Below are 17,906 nucleotides of genomic sequence, written 5' to 3' on the forward strand. Positions count from 1 at the left end.
GTCCCTGTGGCTGCTGTAGCCAATCCACATGGGCAGTGGAGGCTCACGATTTTTTACGGAATTCTTTGTAAAATCACCAAAACAGGTCCCATTAAAAAAAAAAAATACTGATGTATTGAACTTTAATAAAAGTAAAACTTGTCCCACCAAGAATTTCATCAAGGATATTCAATGACAGCTTTGCATGAGATTATATTTAGGAATCGTGTGTCTGATGGGAGAATGTGTGTATTACACATTAAGGATGTTGTGTGTTATGGGGTAGAGCCCACCACCATCTGACCACAGTGACCTTCCAGGGGAATGTCAGATGGAGGTTGTGGGGGAGGGATTCCACTCAGGGTTGAAGTTCCCTTTCCTGTGAGAAACTCTATGGTGGAATTCTCCTCACTCACCTCCCTCTGACCCCCAACATCACTGATGACACTCAACTGAGAAAACAGGCCAATCCCCTTCCATAATCATTTGAACATATGAATGATTCTATGTTGTGCACATACATGATCACTGCTTTTATTTCTTGTCTTCTCTCCACGTAGAGCCATGACTATTTCTGATGAAACAATTTGGTGTCTCTGCAATAGTCCATGAGCGTGCATAAAGGAAGAGTGTGCACAGGAAGCTCACACCTGTCAGAATGGCGACCATCAACACATCAACAAATGACAAGTGCTGGCGAGAGTATGGAGCAAAGGGAACCCTCATGCACTGCTGGTGGGAATGCAGGCTGGTGCAGACAGGATGGAACACAGTATGGGGTTTCCTAAAAAAATTAAAGATGGAACTGCCATTTGACCCAGTGATCCCACTTTTAGGAATATATGGTAAGGACCCCAAACACCAATCAGAAACAATGTAGCACAATTTACAATAGCTAAGATCTGGAAACAGCCCAAGTGCCCATCAGTAGCTGAGTGGATAAAAATCTGTGGTACATTTATGCCATGGAATACTATGCAGCAGTAAAAGAGAAGGATCTATTACCCTTTGGGACAGCATGGAGGGACCTGGAGAATATCATGGTAAGTGAAATAAGCCAGTCAGAGAAAGACAAGTATCACATGATCTCACTCATATGTGGAACCTAATGAACAAAATAAACTGATGAACAGAATGGATCCAGAGAACTGGAAGCATGGAGCAGACTGGGGAATCGCAGAGGGAAGTCATGGTAGGGTGGGTGAGTGGGAAGAGGTCAACCAACAAACTCGTATGCATATAGGCTTAATCCAGGGACACAGACAATAGGATAGTGAAGACCTGGGGCACCGGGGGCAGGCTAGAAAGTTTCAATGGGGGATAAAAGGGAACATGAGTAATACCTTCAACAATAAAGGTACAATTTAAAGAAAAAAGAATTAGGACTTGGACCCTCAGACTCCCACTGAACATGTTCCCTGTTTGACCATCTTCACTCAGGTGGGGTCAAGACCTCAGCTATGAAATACTCTGCCTCATGAATATCCAAAAGAGAGGAGGCAGACCAGGTTAAATGTGGGTAAGTCTGTGCCCTGAGGGCATCACTCACAGCCACACCCTCCCCTACAGAAGTGCTCCCAGCACAGCCCTCACCATGGACTGGAACTGGAGAACCCTCCTCCTGGTGGCCATGGTGACAGGTAAGGGGCTCCCGTCCTGGTTAAGGAGGATCCAGGGAGAGTCCATGGGGGTTCCACTCACTCCTGTCTCCTCCCACAGGTGTTCCCTCCCAGGTGCAGCTGGTGCAGTCTGGGGCTGAGGTGAGGAAGCCTGGGGCCTCCGTGAAGGTCTCCTGCAAGGCTTCTGGATACAGCTTCACCGACTACTACATGTACTGGGTGCGACAGGCCCCAGGAAAGGGGCTTGAGTGGACGGGGAGGGTTAACACTTTATTTGGAAACACAAACTACGCACAGAAGTTCCAAGGCAGAGTCTCCATGACCGGAGACAAGTCCACGAGCACAGCCTACATGGAGATCAGCAGCCTGAGAGTAGAGGACACGGCCATGTATTACTGTGCAAGAGACACTATGAGGGGAAGTCAGTGTGAGCCCAGACACTAACCTCCCTGAGAAGACAGCAGAGCTGGGCTGCAGGGGGCATCCAGGACACCAGGGGAAGCTCAGGACCAGCACAGGGCCCTCACCAGGAGCAGGTGGAGAGTTGAGCAAAGACACCATTTCCTGCTCTGTCTTAAAATAGTTTTGCTCACAGGCTCAGCCACAGAGCTCACAGGAAGCCCTTTCCTAGGTCTAGTTTTAGGGATTGTGTTTGTGAACAAAAAGGGGGCTCTGTCCTAAATCTGACAAAACTCAGTGACTGACAGGACCCTCACAGGGGGCTCTGATCACACATTCCTACCTGGGCAGTCCTGGGGGTGGGCACGCCCCAGGCCTATGACTTCTTTACTAAAAGGCTCCTCTTTGCCTGAAGCACCCCCCTCCATGGTTCCTGTGCTTCTGGGTTAACACACCTGTGACATCAGCATGACCACCCTCAGGAGAGCACATCTTGGCCACCTGTGTGTCCACTTTGGAGACTTAGCTATTAGGCCCTTTGCCCACTTTTTCATTGTATTGTTGTCTTCCTTTGGCTAAGTTGTATGAGTTCCTATACATTTTTGAGATTAACCCCTTAGTGGACGTACCCATGCTGCTGCAAATGGTAAGAGTTCTTTCTTTTTCACAGCTGCATAGTGTTCCATGATGTAGATGTACCACAGTTATCCAATCGTCTGCTGTTGGGAACTTAGGCTTTTTCCACACCTTAGTTATTGTAAATTGCACTGCTATGAACATAGGGGTGCATGCATTCTTTTTGATGAGTGCTTTGTTTTTTTTAGGATGTATTCCTAGAAGTGGGATCACTGGGTCAAATTGGAGTTCTATTTTCAATTTTTAGTTGGAACTCCATATTGTTTTGCATTATGGCTGCCCCAGTCGGCATTGCTAATGGACCAACTCAAATGAGGAACAAAAATAGACCCAGAGACATAGAAGCGTGAACAGACCAGGGAACCTCAGAGGGAAGGCAGGGTGGGTGGGTAGGAAGAGATCAGCCAATGGACTTGTTTGCGTATATGCCTCACCCAGGGACACAGACAATGGTGTGGTAAGGGCCTGGGGAAGGGATGGGAGTGAGCAGGAAGAGGGTAATAGGGAGAAAAGGGGTAACTATGGAATACGTTAAACAATAAAGATTAGGAGAGAAAGAGAGAGGAGAGAGAGAGAGAGAGAGAGAGAGAGAGAGAGAGAGAGAGAACCTCCTGTTCACTATCCTGTCACCCAGTCATCGCCTTGCTCTCTCCCACCGCCATGTCAATCCTCATCTTCCCTCCTGAACTTCAAATGCACAAACGCAGCTGCAAATTGTTATTCTCTGGAGATTTGGAGGTCTTGTTCCCCCACAGTTGTCATCAGTTTGGCCGCAATAAAATCTTATCAAATGTTCTCTACATGTTAGGACATTTCTTACATCAAGATATTGTCATTTCTTCATTTACAACACACGTTCATACACAGTTTTTCTCCGTGTGCAGAGGGAAGTTCACACAATTATGAAACATCTGCTACTGGTACAGAATTTACCAGGCGACCAAGAAATACACAGGAGCACCCGGAGATACCAGAAAAACCATTCATTTCCAGATGCACTAGTGCCGTGACTCAGGGGAGCTGTGTCCAAATCCTGAGCGAGATAATATGGAGGAGGAAGCTTTCTCTTTATACCCTCTGGTTTCTTTGTCCCCCAAATATGGATCAGACTTCCGGACCTTTTGGGGGCTTTGCAAAAAGTCCCGTGTGCTGGGATGGGGGCTATGTGAACACCTAAAGGCCTGGCCTGGCGCCAGCGCTGATAACCCTCTTTGTATGGCTCATGAGTTATGGCCTCTGTAACATGGGAGTGTTTAGGTAAACATGTCTTGCAAGACCAGATAATTAAGGAAGGGGCAGTGACTAGACTATAGGCTAACAGGAATGTGCATTAGGGACACTGATTGACTCGGTACAGAGTCAGGCTGCTGGTCTCCTAAATTCTTTCACAAATGTCTTATTTTCCTCATCACGACCTCCACAGGATGAATTTTTAGGAGTTCGCACCCTTTGTTGTGGGCACTGATGCTCCAACCACTCAGCCACAGCAGCCAGGGTTCATGTTTTCAGTGATGGAAACTCTCCCACTGTGAGAGGCTGGGAAACAGGACTTTTGCACATGAACAGCAGGGAAGTTCAGGGAAACGTGTGCTTTCAGGAGGCAGCTGTGTGCTTGTGAGAGTGGCAGCAGGTTAGAAACGGAGGCTGCAGCCACAGTGTCCAGCCCAGCCTCTCCTGCCTCCTCACATGCATATGTTAGAGTTTTGTGGACGATCTAATTGTGGAGAATAACAAGGAGAATCTTTCAGTCTCAAAATAAAAGCATCATTCAATGCAAATTCTTATTCCCAAACCCCAGAGAGCAACGTGGCCCACGGCGGGTGAAGGAGAGCGAGAGGAAACCCCATCCATGCACATCTGGGGCAGCACCCCTGGGTCCTCATCAAAACCCCGAGGAAGGAGGACTCTCAATCCTGGAAGCTGCCCCCAAAAGAATGGGGTTTGGGTTACGGGTCTCAGAAAAGGAGGGAGGGAGGGCGGGTCAGGACAGGACCCCTGTGGGGCCAGCATCCTTGAGTCCTTTCCATCTGGGTCGCCCCTAGGAGGACAAGATCAGGCACGCAAACCAGAGTCACAGCTGCACCTTATATGCAGACTCCATGCAAATGGGGCTCTCCTCCTGCTCATAAAAGGGGGACCTTGACTGGCATGTTGGGGAGACACCCAGAACCCAAGCGCCTGAGACAGGACCCCAGAGGCTCCACCATGGACTTGGTGCCTAGCTGCATTTTCCTCCTGATCATTTCTCAAGGTCATTCTCAGGAGTGGGGAGCGCTGAGCCCTGTGCCTGTGCCTGTTTGTGCTTCCATGTGATTCTAAGTCCCCCTGTGTCTCTGTGTTTGCAGGTGTCCAGTGTGAGGTGCAGCTGGTGGAGTCTGGGGGAGGCCTGGTGCAGCCTGGGGGGTCTCTGAAACTCTCCTGTGCAGCCTCTGGATTCACCTTCAGCGATTATAGCATGAACTGGGTCCGCCAGGCTCCAGGGAAGGGGCTGGAGTGGGTCTCACACATTAGAGATGGTGATGGAAGTACCAAATACTACGCCGACTCTGTTAAGGGCCGCTTCACCATCTCCAGAGACAACGCCAAGAACACGCTGTACCTGCAAATGAGCAGCCTGAGAACCGAGGACACAGCCCTGTATTACTGTGCAAGAGACACAGTGAGGGGAAGTCAGTGTGAGCCCAGACACAAAGCTCCCTGCAGCAGACTCTGGGAACACAAGGGGGCGCTCAGGGCCCACAGCACAAAAAGCTGCCTCATGAGCACAGCAGAGGGATGGGGAAGGAAGGGCCTTCCTGTTGGGCACAGGGATTTCCTCTCAAGCTCTCAGCTGCCTCCAGGGAAGGCTCTTCCTTCTCATGTTCTCACTGCAGACAACAGTGAAGAAGGGCGTTGTGTTTTCAGGTGACATGGCGGCAGTGACGGGGACTCTCCTTCACCAAGTCTCTTATTTTCTGTGTCTCTTTCTCTGCAAGGAGACAATCCTCAGGGCTCTCGTCGTCCTGGGTTTGGGAAACATTCCCACCAAGAGAGACCCCAGCGCAGCCCAGGTCCCTAGGTGCTGACTTCAGGCCCCTGTCCCCATCTTTTCCTCTCACAGGCCCACCTGGCGCCATGACAATGAGGATCATCCCCCAGGACCTCCCACCACAGCCTTCCAGGTCCTCCCACCACAGGCTTCCCTCCTGGTCCTCATTCACGCGGGTGGATGTTCAAACCCACCCCAACATCTGGCTTCAATAATCACAAAATCTTCGGGCTGATTTGCATTGTTTCCCGATGAAGGGTACCTTGTGATTACAGGTATGTTCCCACAGATGGCTCAGGTTAAACCCCACATCAGCACCCTTAGCTCCCTCGTCCCCACCTTAACCATCTGCAAAGTCCTGGCATATAAGGACACCCACAGGCCCCTGTGATGAGAACCTGGATATTCCTGAGGTCAGGTTCCAGCCATCACAGTCCCCTGAGAATCAGGGCCTCCAGGGCCCCTCAGGAACCTGGGGATGGGTTTCCTTCCTAGGAGCTGGGAGTTGTGTGTGTGAGAGTGTGAGTGTGCATGTGTGTGTGTGCACATGGTAATCTGTTTGGAATTCAGCCATGACACCCGTCTGTCTGGGATGCAGGCACAGTAGTTTGGACCTCACCTGGAACCTGGAACTTGGGTTAGTCTTCAAGCAATGCTTTCTCTCCTGAAGGACTCCAGATGTGATGTGTGGCTATTTCAGGGCAGAGAGAGGCAAATGGAACAGGTTGGACAATGAGAAAATCACAACACAATGAATGAACGGTCCTAGAGGTGTGCCTGCTCAGGCGTGGTGAATTCCCTTCCATGGTAATTCCCCTCCAGGCTCAGGGTGGCTTTTCCTGTGTTGCACATGGGTCCATCCAGTAAATGGGCTTCATGCCCAGAGTCGCCCATCATGTAGGGACACGGTGACGGCACTGCCCAGGGCCACACGCAGACCCGAGTAGGCACTGGAGAGGGAGGACATGGTGCCTCTGAAATGAGCTGCTGATGAAGCAGGTAAGCCCCACGTTCCCTCCCTCTCCCTGTTCAGAACCATGTCACGTGTCCACATGGACTCAGACCCTGATGGTGAGAACAAGGCGGAGCCACCAAGGCTGACCATGTTTCTACATCATTAGATGCATTGACTCCAGTAACGGGCGGTTATCTGGATGATCTATTCATTCTGTAATAATGGACAGAGAAAAATAATTCTCTTCATATAAAAGTTATTTTTTATATGTTCCTTCATATCAAGGTTTTACATCAAGACTTTTTATAATTAAACTAGAGACCTGCTGCATGAAATTTGTGCACTCGGGGGCTACAGGCTGAGGTGCTCAGCCCAGCCTGTGCCCTCTCACAATCTGGGAGCCCACGGGGGATGTCCTACTGATGGCTTAGGCCCACTCCCTTAGCTGCAGCTCCTGGGTTGGGCATCTGTCCCCTGGTGGTCAGTGCATATCATAGCAAGCAGTTGAGTGGTCTTAGCATATCATTAGCATATTATGCTTTGATTGGTTGAACGGCCAACTGGATGACCAGACACTTAGCATATTACGCTCTTATTATATTGGATTTCCAAAACTACAACATAATTTCTGCCCCATTGATACCATAACTGATCTGGTCATGATTATTTTCTTCTATGTCCCAATGCATGGAAGTCGATCTACAACAGAGTCTAGAGAAGAAACACCACAAAGGAGGACGTGCAGCTGCTACACATCCAGCACCAAACTGCCCTGAAGGAATAGGATCCGGAGCTCCGTCTGTGTCTCTCTAGTTCATGCTTCTGGTTCCCAGGGACCCTCTCTCCCCAACACTTGGTCCACTGGCTCTAGGCTCACACTCAGGTCTTAGTTTGTCCTCTGAGCAGTTTGTAAGGGAAACAGTGTCAGATGAGACTTCCCACCTCCTGAACATGAACCTACTGCACTTTTACGTCTTTCTCGGGTTGTGAGATTAGATTCCCTCGATTGTCATGACTGGTGACTGTAAAGGCATATCTCACTGTAAGCCCTACTCGTGTTCTTTTATGACAATTTTCTCTCCTGGGTGTTTGTACTGATCTCCTGCAGCAGTGGGGTCCAGAGAGGAGGCCACAGGCCTGATGTTGGGTTCACTGTACCACATGTGGACATTTGAACAAGCTGCAAACCTACTTAGAATTTTATATTTAGTTATTGAAATATTATCATGACCACAATTCACCCACAGGACACTCTCAACTGCACGGAAGCAGGGCCCTCCTTGTAGGTCTCCCACCCAGAGCTCCCTATATAGCAGAAGGACATGCAAATAGGGGACCCTCTCCCCATAAAAACCAACCCAGCTCCAACCCTTCAGCTCTGGGACAGGAGCCCGGCCCTGGGACCCCCAGGTGTTCCCATTCCGTGATCAGGACTGAACACAGACCACTTACCATGGGGTTGGGGCTCAGCTAGGTGTTCCTTGTTGCTATTTTGAGAGGTAATTTATGGAGAAGAAGAAACATTGAGTATGTGAGTGGACATGATGGAGAGGAACAGTGGAAGTATGAGAGTTTCCTAATGAGGACGTTTTTGTGTTTGTAGGTGTCCAGTGTGAGGTGCAGCTGGTGGAGTCTGGGGAGGCTTGGTGCAGCCAGTGGGGGGGTCTCTGAGACTCTCCTGTGAAGCCTCTGGATTCACCTTCAGTAGCTACAACATGTAGTGGGTCCTGCAGGCTCCAGGGAAGGGGCTGGAGTGGGTATCAGACATTAATGGTGGTAGTAGCACATATTATGCAGATTCTGTGAAGGGCCACTTCACCATATTGAGAGACAACTCCAAGAACACGCTGTACCTGCAAATGAGCAGCCTGAGACCCCAGGACAGGGCCATGTATTACTGTGCAAGAGACACAGTGAGGGGAAGTCAGTGTGAGCCCAGATACTAACCTCCCTGTGTGACCACCAGGGGGGTGCTCAAGGTCCCTGAACACAAGGACCATCCCAGCAGCAGGTGCAGTTGTAGGTTTGGCCTGTTTCCTGTGTGATTTCCTCCTCATGTCACAGTTTCCCTAAGGGAACCTCTGGGTCCTGATTCTGCGCTTCCCTCTGACGCCACTGAATTAACAGATTCTGTGGTAAACAGAAACAACTTCCTCACAAGGACAAACCGCAGATTCTTTTTAGACACTCTTGTGCCAAGTACCAGGTAATGATCAAATCTTCTGGCCCAGGTCACCTAGATCCAATGAGAGGCTCTTCTGACTCCACAGTGCAGCTTAGCCCCACACAGCTTAGGGCCAAGCAAGCCAGCAGGACAGGAGCATGATGGACAGCGGGCACCAGTCATGTGAGCCCAAAGCTAGAGAAGAAAGATCCCTGGTGGTGATGGTCATTGACTTGTCATCATACTCACAGCACTGAGAGTAACTGACACCAGGCAGAGGCAGCTGACCCCCAGCAGCATGGTCCAGATGTCCAAGACAACCACCAATGCCCACACCAAGGGGCATGGGATGTGTATTATACACTTAGTTAAAATCTCTGGGAAGCATAGGAAAGGCCCTCAGGAAGACAGAGCTGCTTTGATGGAGCCAGGAGAGGAGACTCCCTCAGGGATTTTATGTGTCGAGAGGATGGGGGAGTGGGATTCTGTTTCCAGGGGTTGTGTACTTTCAACCTCATAGTGACAAATGAAGAGGAGACCAATATTTCAGGTCAGATTCCCCGTGGGGGACAGATGGAGAAGAGGCAGGAATGAGCCATACATTGTCAGCAGTCGAATGTAAAGTAATATAATGTCTGGCTACCTATTTCCCTTAACAAAGTTAATAAATGACCAAAAGTGAGGTAAAGGGTCAATACTGTGAACAACAATCATGTCTACAGAAAATGGGTGGGAGAACTATTTCACGTAAGACGATGTTGTTGATGATGGTGATGATGACGATGACCATGGACTGAGACTGGGGTCCTGATCCAATGGAATGAAGGCTCCTCATACAGACACACTGACACCTTGGCTCCTGCAGGGAGGGGTGTCCAGCCTTCCCAGTAGGTGATGTGAGATTTCATAAATGTGATCCCAAAGAATGAGGCAGCTTCAGTAATCCGCAGTGAGACCATGTGAATAATGACCCCACAGGTGTCTGAGTGCTAATCCCATGGAACTGGGAAGGGGTCACCTTCTAGAACAGAGACCCTGTGAGAATGTGCATGTAGGAATCAGGGGTCCCCTTCCCACCAGTTTGCAGTGACAGGTTCCTTATTTCCCTTGATCCCTGCCTGCATGATCTTTATTAACGCTTCTACTTCAATCAACTCCTGCTCATCATTATTCAGGTGTTTCCTACGATGATGCGAGCTGTCTCTATGATGCCCTGCACTTCCTTCTGGGCCTTCACTGGAGGAGGCTGTAAACCCACATGTCCAGTAACTCTCTGTCCATGAACATCAGGCACATTTCTGTCATGTGACTCAAATCAAGTCCAGCTTCCTCCCCTCCTCTAGTTCACAGTCACGTCCACATTTATGGGTAGTTTCCCAGCAGTGCTCTCCTCTGGTACCAGAACCTGCTCCAGTCCCTGTGGCTGCTGTAGCCAATCCACATGGGCAGTGGAGGCCCAGCAATTTCTGGGAGGTTCTTTGTAAAATCACCCAAAATGGACCCATCAAAGAAAAGAGTGATGAATTAAACTTTAATAGAATAAATACATTTGCCCCACCAAATATTCCATCAAGTAAATTTGTGACAAGCTTAGCAAGATAATACCTTTCCAAATCCTGTGCCTGATGGAGAATGTGTGCATTTCACATTAAGGATGTTGTCCTTTCCTGTGAGAAAATGTATGCTAGGAATTCTCCAATTCCCCTCACTCTGAACCCCAACATCACTGATAACAGTAGACTGAGAAATCAGGTCACTTAACAGGCTGCCATGTCATTTTAAATATAAGAGATTCTCAATGGTGCACATACATAATCACTGCTTTTATTTCTAATCTTTTCTCCAGGTTAAATCATGATTACCTCTGAAGTGATTAACTTGGGGTCTGTGCACTATGCAATGGGGTTGCATAAGGGAAGAGTTTTCACAGTGTATTATCCTATATAATAGAGCTTAATATGCTAAGTGTCTGGTCACCAAGTTTGCCATTCAATCAAGCAATCCAAGTGTAATATGATAATGATATGCTTGGGCAGCTCAGTGTTCCAAATGACGTGCAATGACCACCAGGAGGCAGACGCTCCAACTGGTAGGTTAGCTTGAGGCTGGGTCAGATGGGCCAGACACGCCCTGAAACCCTTTCTGGGTCTCTCCCCAGCTGGCCAACCTCCGATTTCAGCCAGATCCTGTAGGGCCTGGCCGAGGGTTCCCACTGGTGCACGAATTTGTACACTGGGCCTCTAGTAACACGATAAAAAGTTTCCAGCATCAAGAATCAAGTGTCTCCCTTTTTCTTCTGCTTTGGTTGTAGTTACTCATATCAAAGTGAATACCGGCCTCAGGCCCTCTACTTATAAGAAAAAGGCTATCCCACATGAAAATTTCTCTTCAAGCTGCAGGGTATATCCTCTCCTGGGCTGTGCAGGCTCTGTTGTAAATCTGACAAAAGTCAGTGACTGACAGGACCCTCACAGGAAACTCTAATCACACATTCCTCTTGGGCAGTCCTGGGGGTTGGCACACCCCAGCCTATGACTTCTTTACTAAAAGAGTCATCTCTGCCTAATTAGACCAAGTAAACTGATGAACAAAAATAGACCTGGAGACATGGAAGCATGAACAGACTATGGAAGCTCAGAGGGAAGGCAGGGGATGGTGGGTGGTAAGAGATCAACCAATGGACTTGTCTGCATGTATGCCTCATCCGGGGACACAGACCATGGGGTGGTGAGGGCCTGGGGAGGGAATGGGAGCGAGCAGGGAGAGGATAATGGGGAGAAAAAAGTGACCTATGTAATACTTCAAACAATAAGATTGGAAGAGAGAGAGAGAGAGAGAGAGAGAGAGAGAGAGAGAGAGACAGAGAGAGAGAACCTCCTGTTCACTATCCTGTCACCCAGTCCTCGCCTTGCTCTCTCCTACGTACATGTCACTCCTCACCTTCCCTCCCTAACTTCAAATGCACAAACGCAGCTGCAAATTGTTATTCTCCTGAGCATCAGAGGTTTTGCTCCCCCACATTTGTCGACAGTTTGGCTGGAATAAAATCTGATAAACATGCTCTCCGTGATTGAACATTTTTTACATCATCGTGTTGTCTTTTCTTCATTTACTACATACATTCACACACGTTTCTTCCCGTGTGGAGAGGGAGGTGCACACAATTATAAAACCTGCTGCCTCCACATGGTGGTGGTGGTGACTCTAAAGAGTTCCCACCCTTTGGTGTGGGGTTGACGATCCCACCACTGAGCCCACCAGCCAGGCTCCATGTGTAAATGATGGAAACTCTCCCACTGTCAGAGGCTGGGAAACAGGGCTTTTGCATATGAACAGCAGGGAAGTTGAGGGAAATGTGTGCTTTCGGGAGGCAGAAGTGTGCTTGTGAGAGTGGCAGCAGGTTAGAGACTGAGGCTGCGGCCACAGCGTCCAGCCCAGCCTCTCCTGCCTCCTCACATGCATATGTTAGAGTTTTGTGGAGGATGTGATTGTGGAAAATAACAAGGAGAATCTTTCAGCTTCAAAATAAAAGCATCATTCAATGCAAATTCTTATTCCCAAACCCCAGAAAGCAACATGGCCCATGGCGGGTGAAGGGGAACGAGAGTAAGCCCCGTCCATGCGCCTCTGGGGGAGCACCCTGGGTCCTCATTAAACCCCATAGGAAGGAGGACTCTCAGTCCTGGAAGCTGCCCCCAAAGGAATGGGGTCAGGGTGACAGGTCTCAGGAAAGGAAGAAGGGAGGGCAGGTCAGGACGGGACCCCCTGCGGACAGCATCCTTGAGTCCTTTCCATCTGGGGTCGCCCTAGGATGACAAGGTCAAGCATGCAGCCCAAGGTTACAGCTGCACCTTATATGCAGACTCCATGCAAATGGGGCTCTCCTCCTGCTCATAAAAAGGGGGCCCTTGCCGGGCATGTTGGGGAGACACCCAGAACTCAAGTGCCTGAGACAGGACCCCAGCGGCTCCACCATGGACTTGATGCCAAGCTGCGTTTTCCTCCTGATCATTTCTCAAGGTCATTGTCAGGAGTGGGGAGCGCTGAGCCCTGTGCCTGTGCCTGTTTGTGCTTCCATGTGATTCTAAGTCCCCCTGTGTCTCTGTGTTTGCAGGTGTCCAGGGTGAGGTGCAGCTGGTGGAGTCTGGGGTAGGCTTGGTGCAGCCTGGAGCATCTCTGAGACTCTCCTGTGCAACCTCTGGATTCACCTTCAGTGACTATCGCATGAACTGGGTCCGCCAGGCTCCAGGGAAGGGGCTGGAGTGGGTTTCCTACACTAGTTATGGTGATGGTAATCCCATATACTACACCGACTCTGTGAAGGGCCGCTTCACCATCTCCAGAGACAATGCCAAGAACACGCTGTACCTGCAAATGAGCAGCCTGAGAGCCGAGGACAGGGCCGTGTATACTGTGCAAGAAACACAGTGAGTGGAAGTCAGTGTGAGCCCAGACACTAACCTCCCTGAGCAGACAGCAGGTCTGGGATGCAGGGAGCGCCCCGGACACCAGGGGGCGCTCAAGGCCCACAGCACAGAGAGCAGCCCCAGGAGCAGGGGCAGAGGGAGGTGGGAGGGAAGGGCCTTCCTGTTGGGCTCAGGTCTCACCATGAATTTCATTAAGATGGGGGTGGGGGCAGGTGAAGGCATATGCTGGGTGGTAGGGGAGGCTGGGGGGAGGTGAAGGGGAGAAAAGGAGACATATATACTACTATTTGTAATACTTCAAACAATAAAAAATAAATAAAATAAAGAATTTCATCAAGGATATTCAATGACTGCTTACCATCTACACTAATAAAAGAGAAACATGCAAATCAACCATCACTCCACTACAGCCACAAGCCATGCCCACCAGCCAATTAGGAGCAAGTATGCAAATTAACCCAACCAAGTTGGCTGACAGCCACCGAGTAGGAGCAAGCAGGAGGCTTGGGTTGCCCCAGCGATGGAGGAAGCCAAGTTTCCCGCCGTCCCTGGCTGGCCCTGGCCTCCGCACAAGGCTACAAAGTTTCAATTTTAGAAGATAAATAAATTATAGATACTTGCTTCCAGCCCGCTCTGGCCTCCCCTCAAGGAAGCACTGAAAAAAAAAAAAGAATAAGAATAAAAGGAGGGGCTGGGAGCTTGAGTCGCCAGGGGGTGACCAGGCCAGGATGGGACAGGAGAGGCCGTTGGTGGTAAGCAGACCAGCAGGGGGGGCAGTTGGGTGTGAGCAGGCTGTCAATGGGCATCAGTTGGAGGTGATCAGGATAGCGGGGATGGGCAGTTTGGAGTGAGCAGGACAGCAGGGTTGCAGTTGGGGAGAGAAGGTGGGAGTGAGCAGGCCAGTGGGGGGAGGGCAGTTGGAAGTGAGAAGGCTGGCAGGCAGGCATTTGGGGGCAAGCAGGCAGGTGGCAGGAGGCATTTGGGGGCAAGGAGGAGGCAGGCAGAGTGGTTAGGGGCAATCAGGCAGGCAGGCTGGAGCCAGCAGTCCCGGATTGTGAGAGGGATGTCTGATGGCCGGTTTAGGCCCGTTCGCTGTAAACCGGCATTAGGACATCCTTTGAGAAGTCCCAGGATGGAAAGGGTTCAGGCTGGGCTGAGGAACACCACCCCCCAACCCAACTCCCGCCGTGCATGATATTTGTTCACCGGGCTACTGGTGAGATTATATTTCAGAATTGTGTGCCCGATGGGAGAAGGTGTGTATTACAAACTAAGGATGTTGTATGTTATGGGGGAGAGCCTACCACCATCTGACCACAGTGACCTCCCAGTGAAAAGGAGAGAGGGAAGCTGGGAGGAAGGATTCCTCTCAGAGTTGAATTTCCTTTTCCTGTGAGAAATTCTATGGTGGCATTCTCTTCACTCACCTCCCTCTGACCCCCAACATCACTGATGACACTAGACTGAGAAAAGAGGCCAATCTCCTTCCATCATCATTTCAACATATGAATGATTCTTTGTTGTGCACATACATGACCGCTGCTTTTATTTTGTGTATTCTCTCCATGGATAGCCATGACCATTTCTGATGGAACTATGTGGTATCTCTGCAATAGGCCATGAGCTTGCATAAGGGAAGAGTGTGCACAGGAAGCTCACACCTGTCAGAATGGCTACCATCTACACATCAACAAATGACAAGTGCTGGCGAGGGTGTGGAGCAAAAGGAACCCTCATGCACTGCTTGTGGGAATGCAGACTGGTGCAGACACTATGGAACACAGAATGGAGTTTCCTTATAAAATTAAAGATGGAACTGCCATTTGACCCAGTGATCCCACTTTTAGAATATATGCTAAGATATCCCAAACACCGATCGGAAACAATGTATGCACCCCTATGTTCATAGCAGCACAATTTGCAATACCTAAGATCTGGAAACACCCCAAGTGCCCACCAGTAGGTGAGAGGATGAAAAACCTGTGGTACATTTCAGTCATAGAATACTATGCAGCAGTAAAAGAGAAGGATCTCTTACCTTTTGGGACAGCATGGAGGGACCTGGAGAGTAACATGCTAAGTGAAATAAGCCAGTCAGAGAAAGGCAAGTATCACATGATCTCACTCATATGTGGAACCTAATTAACAAAATAAACTGATGAAGAGAATGGATCCAGAGATCTGGAAGCATGGAGCACACTGCGGAATCTCAGCGGAAAATTGTGGTAGGGTGGGTGGGTGGGAAGAGGTCAACCAACAAACTCATATGCATATAGGCATAATCTAGGGACACAGACAATAGGATGTGTGAAGACCTGGAGCACCCAGGGCGAGCTAGAAAGTGTCAATGGGGGATAAAAGGGAACATGAGTAGTACCTTCCACAATAAAGGTACAATTTCAAGAAAAAAGAATTAGGACTTGGACCCTCAGACTCTCCCTGAACATGGTCCCTGTGTCACTATCTTTTCTCAGGTGGGGTCAAGACCTCAGCTATGAAATACTCTTCCTCATGAATATGCAAAAGAGAGGAGGCAGACCAGGTTAAATATGGGTAAGTCTGTGCCCTGAGGGCATCACCTGCAGCCACACCCTCCCCTACAGAAGTGCTCCCAGCACAGCCCTCACCATGGACTGCAGCTGGAGAACCCTCCTCCTGGTGGCCATGGCGACAGGTAAGGGGCTCCCGTCCTGGTTAAGGAGGGTCCAGGGAGAGTCCACGGGGATTTCACTCACTCCTGTCTCCTCCCACAGGTGTCCACTCCCAGGTGCAGCTGGTGCAGTCTGGGGCTGAGGTGAGGAAGCCTGGGGCCTCCGTGAAAGTCTCCTGCAAGACTTCTGGATACACCTTCGCCAGCTACAATTTGCACTGGGTGCGACAGGCCCCAGGACAGGGGCTTGAGTGGGTGGGGTTGGTTTACCCTGGCAATGGAGAAACAAGCTATGAGCAGAAGTTCCAAGGCAGAGTTTCCATGACCGGAGACAAGTCCACGAGCACAGCCTACATGGAGCTCAGCAGCCTGAGAGCCGAGGACACAGCTGTGTATTACTGTACGACACACACAGTGAGGGGAAGTCAGTGTGAGCCCAGACACAAACATCCTTGCTGCAACAAGAGGGCTAGGCTGCAGGGGGTACTTTGGACACCAGAGGGCGCTCAGGGCCCACAGCGCAGAGAGTGGCCCCAGGAACAGGGGCAGAGGTAGGTGGGGAAAGAAGGGCCTTCCCTTGGGGCTCAGGGATTTCCTCTCAAGCTCTCAGCTGACTCCAGGGAAGGCTCTTGCTTTTTTTCTGAGGCTCTAATTTCCCACTTTCTCACTGCAGACCCCAGAGGAGGAGGTAACACTGCTGCTGGCAGATGACATATGGGCAGTGATGGGGACTCTCCTGGCAACATGATACTGTGCATAGAAAACCTGAAACACTAGACCAAAAAACTACTAGATTTAAGAAACTAATTCAGTAATGTAGCAGGATATGAAATGAACAGGCGAAAGTCGATGGTACTTTTATACACCAATAACGAATTCTCAGAAAGGGAAACCAAACCAACAATCCCATTAACCATTGCATCAAAAACATCATGACACTTAAGCATAAACTTAACCAAGCAGGTAAAAGACTTGTACTCAGAAAAATACAGGATGTTGAATAAAAAGATAGAGGAAGATATAAACAAGTGGAAAAATATACTGTGACCATGGATTAGTAGGATTAACATCATTAAAATGTCCATATTACTCAAAGCACTCTACAGGTTCAATGTAATCCCTATTAAAATAGCAATATTATAGAACAACCAAGATGGTAGCATAGGTAAACACCTATGCTGGCTGCCTCCCACAACCACATCAAAACTCCAACTAAAAGACTAAACAAATATCATCCAGAACCACTGGAAAACTGGTGAGTGGAAGTTCTACAACTAGAAGGAAAGAGAAAAGCACACTGAGACTGCTAGGAGATGCTTAGGTGCAGAAGTGCAGAGGTACGGAGGGTGAGCTGCTGTGTTGTTGTGTGGTTGTTTTTTTTCCAATCAGGAGGGAGATACAAGCTCGTGATTGCTCTGAATTCCAGTTTCAGGTGAGACTTTGGGGACCCAGACTCATACGGGGAGAAACTAGACTGTCAGGTATCGGGCAGGAACGCGAGGGCAGCTTTCTCTCCAAGGTGCTGGCAGTGATCATTGTTCCTGCATGGTGCCGCAAGACACAGAGACGGGGGGACCTATCCGGGGAAGGGCGGACTGGCAGCCATTGCTGTTTTCTCTGCCCTGGTGAATCCCTGAGACCCTTCCACACCCAATCTACAACCCCACCTAAGCTCTGTGCAGAGGCTTTAGCATATGAATGTTCTGTTCTTTTGCAACCTAAAACCTAACAAACTGCAGCTCGGTCAGAGAGCTCCAAAGCTTCCAAAAGAAGGGCCATGGCCCGGCAGCAGCAGCCTGCATTGCTTCACAGCTGGGCCTCCTCTGGGCACGTCCAAACTCCAAACAAAGAGGAGGAATCTGCAGATCTCTCTGTAGCTCCTGCTGGGTGGTCTCAGGCAGTGGCTGACTTTGCACCTCCTTGGAGATCCAAGAGCCAGTGTACCCAGTGGTCAGTGTGAGAACATACCAGATTACAACTCTACACATCCATAAGCTACACACTCAAGGAGCAGACTCAGTGAGCACCAAAGCCCCACTGAAGCCAGTC

General features: G+C 49.6%; 1 gene segment (V, D, J or C); it reads left to right on the forward strand.

Moving 5' to 3' along the window:
• Positions 1–15,835: 15,835 nt before the first annotated feature.
• On the forward strand, positions 15,836–16,605 carry LOC103305046 (immunoglobulin heavy variable 1-69-2-like). The segment is given in 3 exon segments: positions 15,836–15,881; positions 15,961–16,271; positions 16,531–16,605. Coding segments are annotated over 3 exon segments (432 nt in total).
• Positions 16,606–17,906: the final 1,301 nt, after the last annotated feature.

The sequence above is a fragment of the Eptesicus fuscus genome, chromosome 5, assembly GCF_027574615.1.
Source record: "Eptesicus fuscus isolate TK198812 chromosome 5, DD_ASM_mEF_20220401, whole genome shotgun sequence".
In the NCBI taxonomy this organism is placed as follows: domain Eukaryota; kingdom Metazoa; phylum Chordata; class Mammalia; order Chiroptera; family Vespertilionidae; genus Eptesicus; species Eptesicus fuscus.